Raw genomic sequence first — 14,958 nt, forward strand, 5'->3', positions numbered from 1 at the left:
GAAGAAAAATACCAATCAGATTTTGAATTATTTATTATTATTTTATATATTATTATTATTATTTTTATTTATGAGTTGCTACTTGTAGCGTCGTAAATTTAGGTGGCAATGTGAACTGTAATTAGGGTAAGATTATAAAAGAACTTTGTGGTTAAATTAACAGTTAGTGCCCAAAAACTCACAAAACTGCTACGACTTTATTTATTAACAAAAAAAAATTAATAAAAACTAAGAATGGTCCTTATTATTGTACAGGGTGCAGCATTGTGGATGTACGAATAGGGGATGTCCGAAACTAGAAGGTTTAGAGAAAAAACAGTGACACATTCTCGAGTCCGTTTTTTGAGAAAATAATTTTGGTTAAAAGCGCATCTCGCTATCGTCTTTTGTTTAATCAAAAGTTGACATACGATCTTCAAAAATTCATATCTTTCTTATTATAAAAGATACACATTTGAAACAAAGACATTATTTTACACTTTTTTACGGAGAATTTAGTAATGTTATCAGCGATTTTATTAACCGTTTGTTTAAGTGTAATAACCTAATAAAGGTGTATTTTTTTAAATAAGAATCATAGTTGGCTATGACATTTTCGAAAAGCTTATTTTTTTCTGAACTGAAAACAATATAAATACAGTTTGATAGTTTTATATACTTTTGATAAAAAAATATATTTAAAATATTTTAAAGTAGGTGGCCATGTAAAAGGTGTGAATAATCTAGAAATTTTGTGAACGGTTATTAAAGTAAAAAATGTGAAATTATCAAAATAAGCTGTTAAATTTATTTTCAATTGAACAAATATACGATTTAAATTACATAAAAAATGTGCAGTAAATTGAAAACGATAACTATTTGATGACACTTTTTTATAATTTAGTAAAGTGCAATTGAGGTAACGTTGATAATGTTATGTCTTTTTTTACCGCAGATAGAATTTGATTTTGGTGTTTGGATTGATATTTTTTTTTTAAATAAAATATTATTTACAAGCAATCATACAATTAATTATTTTTTTCCAACATTTCATGTTTAATTAGAAAATAGAATGACAATGTAAGCTTTCCATTTTAAATCTAGAAACAAATAATTCTTATTAATGGCAAAAATTTGATCTAATAATTATTTATTATGCTGTTTTTGACTTAATTTGTGTTCAAAAAATCATTAAATTATAAATACTTGTTGAGTAAAATACATCTTTCATAGTTTGAATTAAAAATCCAAAAATTTTTTATGGCCTACTATAAAAAAGCGACATGTTTTTTAAAATTAAAATTTAAAAATAATGTATTAAACAAATAGACATATGAAGTCAGAAAAAAATAAACTTCAAAAATGTCATAGCCAACTATGATTCCTATTTAAAAAAATAAAACTTTATGTTATTACAGCTAAACGAATGATTAGAAAAAATTGCTGATAACAGTGATAACATTACTAAATTCTCCGTAAAAAAGTGACTCTTTTTATAATCAGGAGGATATGAATTTTTGAAGATTTCGCTAAAATGTCAAATTTTGTTTATAGGTTGAAAACAAAAGACGATAGCAGGATGCGGTTTTGACCAAAATTATTTTCTCAAAAAACGGACCCGAGAATGTGTCACTCGTTTTTTTTTCTTTTCTTTTAGTTTCTTTTTCTCTTAGTTTCAGAGATCGCCTATAAAGACATCCAAAATGCAGCACCCTGTACAGGTGTAAAAATTAGAATTTTCATTTCATTTAGAAGTCGCGATTTTCTTGGGAGTTTCTTAAGGTTACAGCACCTGGTACAAGTCCTCGTATCTCGAAAATAGCTTAGAAATGCCACACAAGCCTGAAATTAATTCGAGAAATATTTTAACACTTGTTATTAGTTTAGTTCTTTTGAAGAATGTGTCCGCGACTTTGCCGTGACTGGAATCTTTCTACAAACTTAAAAATTCGTTATTCAGTGGGATTTTTGTCTCCACACCTACTCAACTTCCTCACAAGAGATGACCTTTCTGATACGATTCATTTATTCCTCGGTGAACAAAGTTCAAACCGTTTTTCTTCTCGTTGTAACACGAGAAACTAAAATTGCATCAATTCAATTTCTATTCCCAGCAAGTTTAATATTATTTTTGCGTTAAATTTTATTAAAGTTCTCTTGGAACAAATTTTTCTTATTTATTGCCCACTAGTGCAATTCAATTCAATCCCAAGGAGCACTGGATGCAAATGAAATTGCTTATTGTGATAATATTTTAAAATCCCCGTTAGTTCTTATTTTTGTGCAAAACAACATCAGATAACCATAAACGTTTTTGTATTGTATTTAAAAATGAGGAACAAAAATGTAGAGAATGCATGTGTTTCCGTTTTTCCTCTAATAACTGTCTTTCTCGCGATGGTTACTTATTATCTATAGTTATGGGAAAATAAACCAGAACCAACTAGCAGCAATCTGAAGCTTGCCTTGAAGCATCCGTGGCAATAATTTCGAAATAACAGCACCAAAAACCTAAAAGCAAAGACCGGAAAATCAACATTGATAAGAACCTCATTCATTCTCCAACGCCACTTCTTTCATTAGTTCCCAAAACTAGTTTTTGACACTCTAGTCAAAGTCGTGACCGACCAACAATTCTATTGTCTTTTTATAATTTCGATAGCCTCATATACACATTTAATTGCCCGTTGTTTGCCTATACACCGTCTTAAGAAGGCAAGAAGAAATGTTAAGTCTCCCATAGTTAGGAAGTTAATTACCCTGGAACAGGCTTGTAATTACTAGCGACCTATCCGAGAACCAAAGCTTTAAATTACACATGCAGTTTGAATGCTGCTCACAAACCCTTCATCTTCGGTAATTGCTCGTGCTGTTCTTCATGATTAACTGTACATCGGTGACGTATCAACTGTTTGGCCTTGCGTTTGTGATTAAGCGAAAAGCTTCAACAAAGACTCGGTTTTTCGAACAGTTGCTTGCAAAAACCCCTTAATTGGTAATTAATTTGCTTGAGTTTGTGAGCAGATGTAGAGCAATTTACTTCAAGTCTTGGATCGTGCCCCATTCATGTATATGTGTACGTTTTTTCTTCAGATCAAATCAATTAAAATTCCATTCCTGCAATGCTTCTAAATTAAAGACAAAGTAAGCGGCAGCCGTGCCACAATTTCTAAACTCTGCGGCAAATATTGCAATTAAAACTCACTATTTGCATAAGAGTGTTATAATTTGTGTAATTTGCAAATATCGGCCGCTTGTATAAATAATTAATTTTGATATAATCGACGTAGCATGTGCAGAATGATTTATTAACTATCCAGCGATTCTTGCTTATTGAAAGGAAACTGAAATAATATATTTCCTTTCATTTAAAAGCTGAAATTCAATTCCGTAATGCAAACACGTTTATGGAGTTTCGGAAGCTTTATAAGCGAAATCGCGAAAAAATGTTTTGTACTTTATTGTTTTGCAGAATATTGATAGAATAAACAGCAAAGTAAATAATTGCTTATTCTCAAATTGTTATTGATTTTTTATGTACTTAACAACTTCGTAACTCTGAAGACTAACAGAGACGGCGTCCGACAATAGATGGATGTGTACACATTAAATATACAGGATGTTGACAATAAATAAATTTATTAAGGTACTTAAATCTTATGTCTTCAACTTGCTGAAGATCACATCAATACAAGAATGTCTTCGATTGAACGTAATGTAGCCAATAATCATTATCACCAGTATTTGCAATAAATTAGTAGCCATTAGCGATTTTTTACAACAATTAAACGCGCAAAAAAGTCACTTCAAGACTTCAAACAGCGGACAGATTAACAATTAAATTAGTTTAAAAACATGAGAAATAAAAGCAAGAATTTGTAATTCTGTGTTGAGAGCTCTTGTTTATCTTTAATTCAATTTATTTGTGCAAAAATTGGAAACAACATATTCTGAACGTTTTCAATCAAACCATTGTAAATTTTCAAGGCTTATGAGTATAACGAGATCTTAAATTCTTATGGAGATTTAATATCTAAGCCAGGAAACGAGAATTTACTCTCCAAACGAGGCTTAATTTATCTTTCCATTAAACAAGAAATGAGCTAAATTCCAGCCGTAATCGTAACCCTTAAGAGAAAACAAAAGCTTTCCGGTTTGAGTATCAGGTTGAAAAGTAGTACATAATTCATGCAATCAAATCATCGACGTCGCCAGCAACTGTGAGCAAGACTAAGTGGCAAACTTCGGAAAGAAACTTTACGAAAGTCCGTCATGTGAGAACTTATCGGCCCACCAGTACTTTCTTCAAACTTTTACAATAAACAAGTTGAACCACCGGAACCAATTAAACCAGACACAAAATATGCAAATAATATGCAAAAAAACTTTAAGCAATAACGCTGGTGCAATAAAAGTCGTATTCTTGCGGTTTCCCATACCACGATACGCACCCATGCTATAAACTTTAATATCAATTGGAAAAATGAATCGCTACAATGCTGGCTGTTGCAGTTTCTATTTTTTTTTTCTTGGGAAACGTGTGCGCTTTTATTACTCGAGAGACTCAAGTCCGAATATTTACTGCTTATATTTTAATGGCGGTCAAAATACATTTGCGTGTTAAACACCTAACTGTAATTAATGACCTGCTGATGAAGAATTATTAGACAGAGTATTGAAAAATGCACGCTCGGAAAGGAAGAAAGTGGACAAGGCGGTTTTACCGCTGCTTTCCTGCAATTTTTGCATATCTTCGATCTATACAATGAGTTTTGCAAAAATGCGCTGCAATTACATTGTGCAGAAAATATTTAAAAAGCAGTTGCAGGAAGGCATTGATAAAAATCACGCACATTTACGGAGCAAAAATTATTCGTACAGGTATCGTTATTTTTATCATTCTAGAATCAGAGGTAACTGCGAGCATCAAATGCCCTTTAATCAACGTTTTTATCAGAAGTTAAATTGAAGTTTTTTGATGACAAAATAGGATAAAACGAGTATTTATTGTCACTTATGGCTGGCTTTAAATATTTCCGTTGGCCCTAATCTAATTTTCCTCATTATGCCCTTACAATTGACAACATGTTAACCAATAATTAAGGTTAATTTATATTTTATTACATTTTAAAACTGAAAAAGTACCCCCCTTAGACTGCAAAAAATTGCTACGGATTAAAAGGTGTTCAGGGAAGTAGGTGGTTTCGACTTCTGCCTGTTTTGAAACACTGACTTTATGGTTTGTACCAAGCGATTTTCAAAAATTTTGATCTAGTTATCCATGTCAGTTACGTTAACCCGATGTCCATTACGGAAATACGATTCCAACATGTTCTTCGGTGAAGATTTTGGATCTATTAACAGATACAGCGATGCTGAAGATATTTACGCAATACATTTCACTGCTGTAACTGTCGTGGATAACTAGATCAAAATTTAAAAAAATCGCATGGTAATACTTACATTTCAGCTGATCGTGACCTCCTGGACAAGGTCTATGGCCCCTTTTAAGTTTTTTTAAAACGCTTGTGTGAAATCTTGTGTGAAAGTTGTTAGTACTCCAAAATACAGAGTATATGTTTTAATTCTAACAGGTAGCAGAGCTCAACAAATAAAACATTATTTTCTATTTGTAATTCGAAAATTTACTTAAAATTTGGGAAAAGATAACATACTGAAATGTGTACCCGCCTGTGGGTACCAAAATAAAAGAGCCGAATTATTTTCGTTGTGATATAAACGGACATTTAAATAATTTAAAACAGTGAAACTTATAAATAAGAATTTTGTAAAACATTATGTAAAGTGTGTTAGGGAATAGTTTAGCAAAAATTTAAGGGTAAATAGAGAACGGCAAGACAAATCGATTAAGCAAAATTTATGTAAATCAAAAATGCATAGTTTTTCCAAACTCTGAAATTAAAGTCCCAAACTTTGAGAACCGCTGAATTATTATTATAAAATTATAAAATTAGCGTAAATTTTAATATTATTGACAAAACAGTAGGGGTAAATTGTTCCACTACGTTAATCTTTTATTTTAATTTGTTTTGTTATTAAATTTTAGGAAAAAAATTTTTTTTTGTCAGGACCGGGATTTGAACCTCCCACACAAATAAACATGTTAACCACAATTTTGAAAAATTTTCAAAACGCCCATGCGCCACCATCTCCATTTTGTTTGTTGAAAAAATTAACTGCTAATAAACTACTGGAAGCCACACAGTAGCTGTCAACAGGTAGGTAAATAAAAATTTCTGAAGTTTTTTATCATTTTTGGAAAAGTGATATAAAAATGTAGAAAAATTATTGTATTTGATAAGTTTTATTAGGTACGTGGTAAAATTGGTTTAGGTTTTAAAAGCTAGAACTAAACAGAAAACTTCGAAAAGGTGTAAGTGATTAGGTGAGAGGAGCAGATTTATCTTTATCCTTCTGTAAAACTTTACGTTTATCCATGTAATTTAAAATTGACAATTTTAAAGAATTAATTGCGGCTAAACTATAGATACGTAAGTCCCATTACATTGACGCAATGATATGAATTGCCTGTTTCAAGAGGTTGTAAAAATTTGAAAGTTTGATCTGAGCGTCGCCAATTTTCCATAAGCAATATGGAACTTGCGCCCTCTATATCTCAGGAGCTATATAAACATTCGAATAGGGCAAGTTGAGTAATTCTGACATTTTGAACTTTACCATCACCCCTTAAAATGTATGGAATAATATCGAATTCATCCCCCATTTGCTCTCAAAAAGAAAAAAACGCAAATGAATACTTATAGTACTTATACAAACGATTATTATTCTTTTATGTTTTTAATATGTTGAAATTGGTGTTTAGGACAAGGGAATAAAACTATTAAATTGCTCGCGACGTCTAAAAACCTTATTGTGTCATATTCAGGCGAAGAATTTTTGCTGGTTACACTCGTAAGGCGTGGCACAGTCAAGGAAGAGTAAAAAAAGAGTTCTACCTGAATGTGTCTCACGAGTGTAACCAACAAAAAAAATTCTCGCTTGAAGATGATACAATATACAAGCATCACAACGAATTTAATAGTTTTATTCCCTTGTTTTAAACACAAATTGCAAATTATTAAAAACATTAACATTTCAAGGACGACACACAAAATGACGAGTTTTATCACACATTATTCATGATGTTTCTTTATTTTGGCATTTTCACCAAAGACATTGCACAAGTGATCAGTTTAACGTTAACGCTAATGTTAGAAATATTAAAAAAAAAGTTGAAGGATAATCATATTTTATTATAAGTATAAATACTCTTTACGTTTGTAAACGATCATAAATATCACATACCTATACGGGGTGTATCAAAATTGACGTCCAAGCTTTAGTAATTTGATTCAGGAGGCTAATATAAATCGAAAGTTAATCGAATTATCGAATAATTCGTTATCGAATTATTGGTAAAAATGTAAATAATATACTTTAAGCTGTGTTCACCAATTATTTGTGCAACATAATTTAAAATTCTTTAAATTTTTCTTGTTAAAATTCTTTAAATCGCTCTGTCTAGTGACAAGTATTATTAATTTAGCATACTTTGTGACTACAAACATGGTAAATTCGGTTTTAATAAATTTAATGTTTAAATTTTAAATTTTAGTTTCTTATCAGTAAGTCGATAACGAAGACCAATCGAACAATTTTCCACTATTAACTTTCGATTTGTTTTAGTCTTCTGAAACAAATCTATAAAAGCACGGGCTTCAATTTTGAGACATCCTGTATACACCGATTTTATACTAATATCGTCGTTCTTAAATAAACCAAGAGAAGTTATAAGATAGAAGTTATTTAATAACATTTTTTGACGTTTCAGAAATACGCTTTAAAGCATCCGCAGCACAAGAAATAAATAAAATCAAAAAAACGCATCTCAGCGCAGTTTATAAACATACTTGATTGAAACAAAATACTTGGAAGATGTTTATATCCTCCAGAAAAATATGCGTTTGCCTCATCTTCTTGTACATTCATAAAGTACATTAAAAATGAAGGAAGGTTTATATAAGATTTTATGCAATTTGTCATAACTGGAATAGTTTTGCTCCAGGAAATTGAAACATCTCAAACAAAACTCAATTAAAATACGTATTTGAATGAAGGAAGAAAAATGTCGGAGTGGTTTTAGCAATGTTTTAGAATGTAAAAATTTCAAAATAAAAAATGGCGCGAACTAATTAAAAGCGATCCATCAAGCTAGCAGAAGAAACAGCCGAGTGCGTGTAACATGTCAATTATGAATCGATAGATTCATTAAGAACTGGATTTTCCGCATTACTATCAGTTTGTGGCACAGGAGGAAGCCGCTGATGACACAAATCAGCCACCCACTGTCGGCGGCAATTTAATCCGGTGCCTGGTCGGCGCACTCGGCTCAACGCCTGAATTCAGGCAACCATCACCCTGAGCACAAAAGCACCACACAGAGCTTATCGCAAGCGCAACAACCAACACACCTTGGAGCTTCTTCTCCGTCTCCCAGAACTTCTGCAGCTCCGTGAAGTATTTGTCCAAAATGAACACTTTGGAGAGGCCTAGCGTAGCCATATTTCAGGGGCTGAAAGCATGCCCGGCCATATTTCAGACATCACACCACAACACGACGACCAACAATCACTCGCGAAGACTTCGGTGCACTGGCTCGGATGACGGCCGCTACCTGCGACCTGCTCACGTGATGCTCCCCGCTCACCTGTGCTACACCTGTACGCAGCTTTTCGGGATATCACGGGTCTCAAAGGCCCTAACCGCTCCTCTAGCTCTCGAGAGATGGCGGCGACCAGCGCTCGCTCATTTACATGAGGAGGACCGGGGGGCGAGCTTTCGAACGCTTCTCGTCGCTGGAGCAATTAGGAGACTTCAATGGTGCGTCCAGCACGAGACCGCCGCATTCATGACGAGGGCTACAAACTGGTTTCGGGACTCAAATCTTTACTGGTCTTCACTTAGGCTTCGTTTTTTATTAAGTGCTTCACACGGGGACTGTGCACACTCCGACTCAAAGCTACCTGACTAGGAGGAGAAGAATATTTCCCGCATCTGCACTAATCTCCATTCGCCACACAGAAAACAATCTTCACAACTAAGAGTGTTTTAGGTTTCACAATCTTGACAATGCAATTTTTTGTAATGCTTTTAAAAATCCAATTTTAAACTTTAAACAATTACAATAGTTTACAAAATATAGTCTTTTGTCTGTTGCTGCAAGTTTCAAAGCTGATTAGAGATTAGAATTACCTACTAATGCTTTTAAATATGCTTTTTTCAAAGCTGTGGTCAGAAAGTTATTTAAAACTTTTCGAAATACAATTGGAAAAGGTGTAGTGTTTTTAAGAATACACAAGTGAAAATGTAAAAAAAATATAAAATAGTTCAGTGTACCCTAATTTTTAACAAATTGTACCCTTCCTACAGATCTATTAGCTGTTTCAAAATTGTAAAATCGCCAACGTTGCATTTTGCCAAATTATTTTTTTTTAATAAAATTGATAAATTGTAAAATAGTTATTAATGATTAGATGTTTCAACGAAACTATAAATTACATTCGATATTTTTATTATTAAGTGCATAAATAATTTGTAACCGCTAATTTAGAGAAAATGCGACGTTGGCGTTTTTATAGTTTTGAAACAGCTAATAATAGTACCTGTAAATATTCTGATGGGAAATTTAAAATTTTTGATGAGCTAAATCATCAACACTAAAAAAATTCTTTTTTGGGGTAAGTAGGCTTTACTGTAAGATCTTCTCGAAATCTTCAAAAGTAGATCAAAATATCTATAGAAATAAATATTGATCCTTACTTATACAGGGTGCTCAAAAACTGGCGCACCAACTCAGTGGTACGTTATGGAGAAGCAAGTGCAGATTACGGGAAAAATGTTGAAAAAATTCCTAAAGTCATATTTTAAAAAATCTGGAGCTACAAACTTATTGTGTTAACTTCTTTAGTTTTCATTGTTTTTTTATGTTTCTATGTTTCATACCAGGTAATCGTTCTGTAATAAAACGATGAATAATTATTTTTAAATTTATTATCAGATTTTAGCAGTTTTTTTAATTAAAAAAATTAAAATTCATCCAAAAAATCACAATGTGTAGAAATTATTTCCTAGGAAACCGTTTCAAAAATAATTTATTTTTATTGTTGATCAAATTCTATTGCGATCATGACTGTTAGACAACGTTGCCACATATCATTTATCTAAAATCCGTTATTTATCAATAACTTTAATAAAAAGAATTTTTTTACTATTTTTACCTTTATATGTAACCAGTTCTCTACCACACACCATTGAGTTGGTGCGTCAGTTTTTGAGCACGCTGTATATTGTATGTGCTTCTGCTTCCTTATTACCTTATTAGAATTTTTATATACAGAGTCGCTAAAAAGTATGAATACCTGCAGTTAAATATTTTCAGAACAGTTTAACAGAGAACCTTGAAATTTGGGAAACAGTTAAAATTGTTTAAATTCTATCATCTGAGAGCTTTTTCAAATCTCGTCAATTATTTTAAGAAAACAAAAAAAAGACATTTTTTTTAAACGGCACGAAGGTCAAATTTAATAATTTTTATTCTTCGACACTGTCAAAATTTCCGGTTTTTCTCTTGTGTAAGGCAGTTTTGACAACTGTTTGGCAACTGTTTGGCATTTCTCATACTAAACGTCAGATTATTTTTAACAGATTTAAGGCAATTTTGAGCCATGTTGAGTCTAATTCGAAGAATAAAATATTCAACTCGTTTTCGTGTAAATCGGTCCATTTATTTCACCTCGTGGATGATAGATCAATCGTTTTCACTCGTGGTTTGATAATCCACTCGTGAAATAAAACGTCCGATTTACACTCAAACTCGTTACATAAATAACTATTAAAACAGCATTTTTTGTAAATTCAGTGATGTAATACAGGGTGATTCTTAAATAAACCGACAAAGATTTACTACAGCTTTCCAACGATAAGCGAGACGAACTGTACCATATCTACGTCTTTATTTCGTAGGGGCAGAAACCCCTTAATCCGTGCCACTTACGGCGCTCATGAGTTTAAATTAGTTGTATTGACAAAAATATGCTCCTTCTCATCATGAATTTCAACAATACTTAGTGATCATTGTTGCATTAATCAAATACATTGTCATCAAATAATTATCAAGCTTTCCATTAACTGTGCTAATACTACTTACAAACTCATCAGTTGCGTACGTTTCATCTCCAATATAACTTAAAAAAATATTTCGAAAACGCATATACAAGGAATTTGTTTACCATTTTTCCCAGCATGTACTCATTTGATATTCTATGGGTAAAATTTTGTCGGTCTATTTAAGAATCATGCTGTATAATACCCACCTTTATTTTTATTGAAATGTAAAAAAAATGAAAATTTAAAAAAATAATTCTGGATTTTTAGAAAAGCAAAACTAATTAAACTATAAAAATGATGTTATTATCGATCTATCTCTTGTATATTAGTCAAAAACTAAACTTGTGTATAATAATTAGAAAAAAATTCTAATGTTAGTTGGTGATGGCGACAAAAAGCCAAGAAGTTAGAGGAAATCATTTTTAAGATCTTTTGTAGTATAAAAAACATGTATTTCGCGTTTAAAATTTTTTGTTATTAAAACGTGTTCCTTTTCAGTTAAAAGTGTTATTTGAATAATTGCTTTTAAATTTTACTTATTTTTTGGTTAATGTTTAAGCAGTAAAGAGCCAACGACAGATAAAGGCAACATTTTCAAGACTCAAAATTTTACATTTTTTTACACTTTTTTATATTAAATTTGTGCACCATCAAACATAGAACAAAATGCTCTTCTTAAAAATATTAAATTTGACCATTGTTGCCATTAAAAAAAACAAGGTAGCCTTGTATCCTAAAAATAAATTGACATCTGAAACGATATAATTATAATTTTCGGTGTTTTTGTGCAAACGAGCCGGTCAGTGTTTAATAATTAGTTTGGATTCATACCAACAATTTTCATTGGAGTTAAATTGTCCGTTTCTATCACAACAAAAATAGTTCGGCTCTTTTATTTTTATAGCCACAGGCGGGTACACGTGTCAGCGTATTATCTTTTTTCAAATTTTAAGTGAATTTGCAAATTTTATTGAAAAATTACAAATAGAAAAGATGTTTTATTTGTTGAGCTCTGTTACCTGTTAAAATTAAGACACGTATTTCTGATACACCCTGTATATACTTAAGCATATACAAAATTTCAATAAGTTTTGATGAATATTTTTTATAATATTTAACTGTATCCATACTTTTTAGCGACCCTGTATATACCGGGTGCATAAAAAATCCGTGTTTATTTTACCAGGTAATAAAACTCATCAATTACAAGAACTTTTCTACATAAAATTTTGTAAAATTCTCATTTATAACTTTCACTGTTTTCTTACTGTCTTTTGTGCAAAACGAGCCAATCAGTGTTTAATAATTAATTTGTATTCATAGCAAAAATAATTGTCATTGTTGTCAATTGTCAATGTTTAATAATGACTTCATAGCAATTTTCATTGTTGTTTTAAATTCTTCAAATTGTCCATTTCTATCACTAGTAAAAAGCTCAGTACCTTTAGTTTTGTACCCATGAGCGGGTACACGTTTCCATTTGTTATCTTTTACAAATTTTAAATAAATTGTCAAAACCTTTATTGAAAAATTATGTATAAATAAAACAAGTATTTTATTTTTTTTTTATTAATTACAAATAGGAAAGATGTTTTACTTGTTAAAATTAACACACATATTTCTGACACACCTTTTATATAATTAATTATAATCATTAATTATAGTTTATAGTCTTAAAATGTAGAAAAACGATATTCAGATAGTTTGGACAGAATTCTTTTTAGTTAAAATTTTAATATACAAATAAGTATTAAATAATACTATAAATCAATTTAACTTTTATTTTGATTCTAACAATATCCCTTTTCGAACTCCATCCTGGGGATCTCAATTATTTTAAGAGATACGAAGTTGGTTGAATTTGGGCAATGCTGCGTATTAAATCTCTGAAAAAATCTCGGAAAAAAATAAAATCCTAACGAAATCTTTATTTTCAAATGTTTTTTCCTCGTTTTTTTTTGTGAAACTACCACCAAAGTTATATAAAATAGGGTTTTATACTTATCAAATATCGTGTATTGTTTTAATGTTTTGTTTTGAAATGAGACAAAGGCATAATCCTGTTGCTAACGTGTATTTAACAAGTTCATTTACAAGTATTACATTTTGATTTCTACAAACACTTTTCCTTGTTTTGGGATTTTGTTAATGCATTTTATTTCAGGTAGAACACGGTAAAGCGTATTTGCATGTTTGTAGTAAAATAGGACACAGCTGCAGATGCAAATGTTTACCATCATCGCGAAAACAAAAATTCAACACAACAGAGTCTAATCTGTGAAACGCAATAGTATGAAACGTTTTGTTAATAAAAAAATTCATTCCGTCTCATTTGGATAACAGTTAGATGAAAATTTGAACATTACAATTAAGGGACCAATTACCATTAATGATTTTCCACTGCTACTATAATAGGAAACTTACAATAGCTCCAGGATGTAGCAGTATGTGTTTAACTATTTAGTTTCCAACTATGTCCAAGCTCTTAATGATTTATCTTGAAAAAAATTTAATCAACGGTAATAGTGCCACTCAACCGAAAATTCTGCAGATTAATCATGACGGCTTCAAATAAAACAACAACCTATCGAAGAGAAAGTTTATAATTTTTGTTAGACGTTCATTAATCATCGAGCTTGTGAACCGTCACTATTATCAAGATTTTGACGTAAATGAGAACTATCACATTTTATGGTTACGTTTTTGCCGTAAATTCTTCCTGTTTAATTAAGATTGCGGATTTTGGCGACACGGTCATCAAGTTTTTGAAAAACTGGCTAATTAGCGGCGGCTTTTGCCGACTTTACACATCCTTTCAACAGAACTTTTGCTGTAGTATGATAATTTGCTGCTACTCCTGCAGATAGTACATTTTTTAGCAGTGGGTGGTGTGTGGGACGCGACAAAAACGATTTGTTTGTTGTTTTCTGCTTGGCTCTCAGTTCTCTCTGTTGAAAGATGTTAAATGTGGAAAACAGATATTTTGGACTGCTTTGATCAAATGAATTATACGTTTTGTAAATACGGAGCCATTTGAAATTCAAGTTTCAACTCTAGTTAACTGCTATTTTATACAAATAGTGTCTACTCCTCTTTCGTCACAGACTACCAGGACCAGCCTTTTTTTAAATAAAACTGTGATTTAATTTACACTTTTATAGTCAGATGCAGTGGCGGAACTAGCTCCTAATTTTTGGGTGGGCACATAGGTGGGCCAACAAATTTTTTGTTGGGCACATACCACCTAATATCAGTAATAAATAATCTAATATTTTTCCCTTAACGACAGTGTCCAGATTTCAGTTAATTTTGCATCTTGCCAAACTAATAAACTGATCAAAAATGATTTACTAAATTAAAAAAAATCTGCAGCCGCATGAAAAATAATACCAAATGCGTTTTTTATTAAACTTTTTATTTTATCGTTTAGAATTGTACCAGTTTTGTATCTTCCAGCAAAAATTTTCTCGCTTAGAAACAATTAATTTCAAAATACGTACTTACATACCTAACTTTTTTGAGCATTTAGTTTTTGGCTCAACATCTTAATATATTAGTACCTATAGATTGAATCCTCATTCGCTTATAATACTATTAATTTTCATCAGTTTGTAGTAGATGTATCTAAAACTAGTAAATTGTTAATAAATATTAAATAATAAGTTAGATTAGATTATAATTACTCACAATGTAACAAAATTCCTTTATGTTGATTAGAAGAATTAAATTAAACATTCTCAGAGTTTATAAAGACTTCGCTATTTTTGATTAGATTCTATACTTTAGTTAGAG

The 14,958-nt window shown here is 31.2% G+C and overlaps 1 protein-coding gene across 2 annotated transcripts in view; it reads right to left on the reverse strand.

Moving 5' to 3' along the window:
• Positions 1 to 14,958, reverse strand: part of dachs — a 93,234-nt gene that overhangs the window by 33,161 nt on the left and 45,115 nt on the right. Inside the window, exon 1 of one of the 2 annotated variants that reach the window (XM_964340.5) lies at positions 8,472 to 8,673. The exons of the other annotated variant lie outside the window; for it this stretch is intronic. Coding sequence (XP_969433.1) covers positions 8,472 to 8,562 — 91 coding nt within the window. The 5' untranslated portion in view covers positions 8,563 to 8,673. Of the gene's footprint in view, positions 1 to 8,471; positions 8,674 to 14,958 lie in introns of those variants that run through there. 2 annotated transcript variants of the gene reach the window in all.

The sequence above is a fragment of the Tribolium castaneum genome, chromosome 1, assembly GCF_031307605.1.
Source record: "Tribolium castaneum strain GA2 chromosome 1, icTriCast1.1, whole genome shotgun sequence".
In the NCBI taxonomy this organism is placed as follows: Eukaryota; Metazoa; Arthropoda; class Insecta; order Coleoptera; family Tenebrionidae; genus Tribolium; species Tribolium castaneum.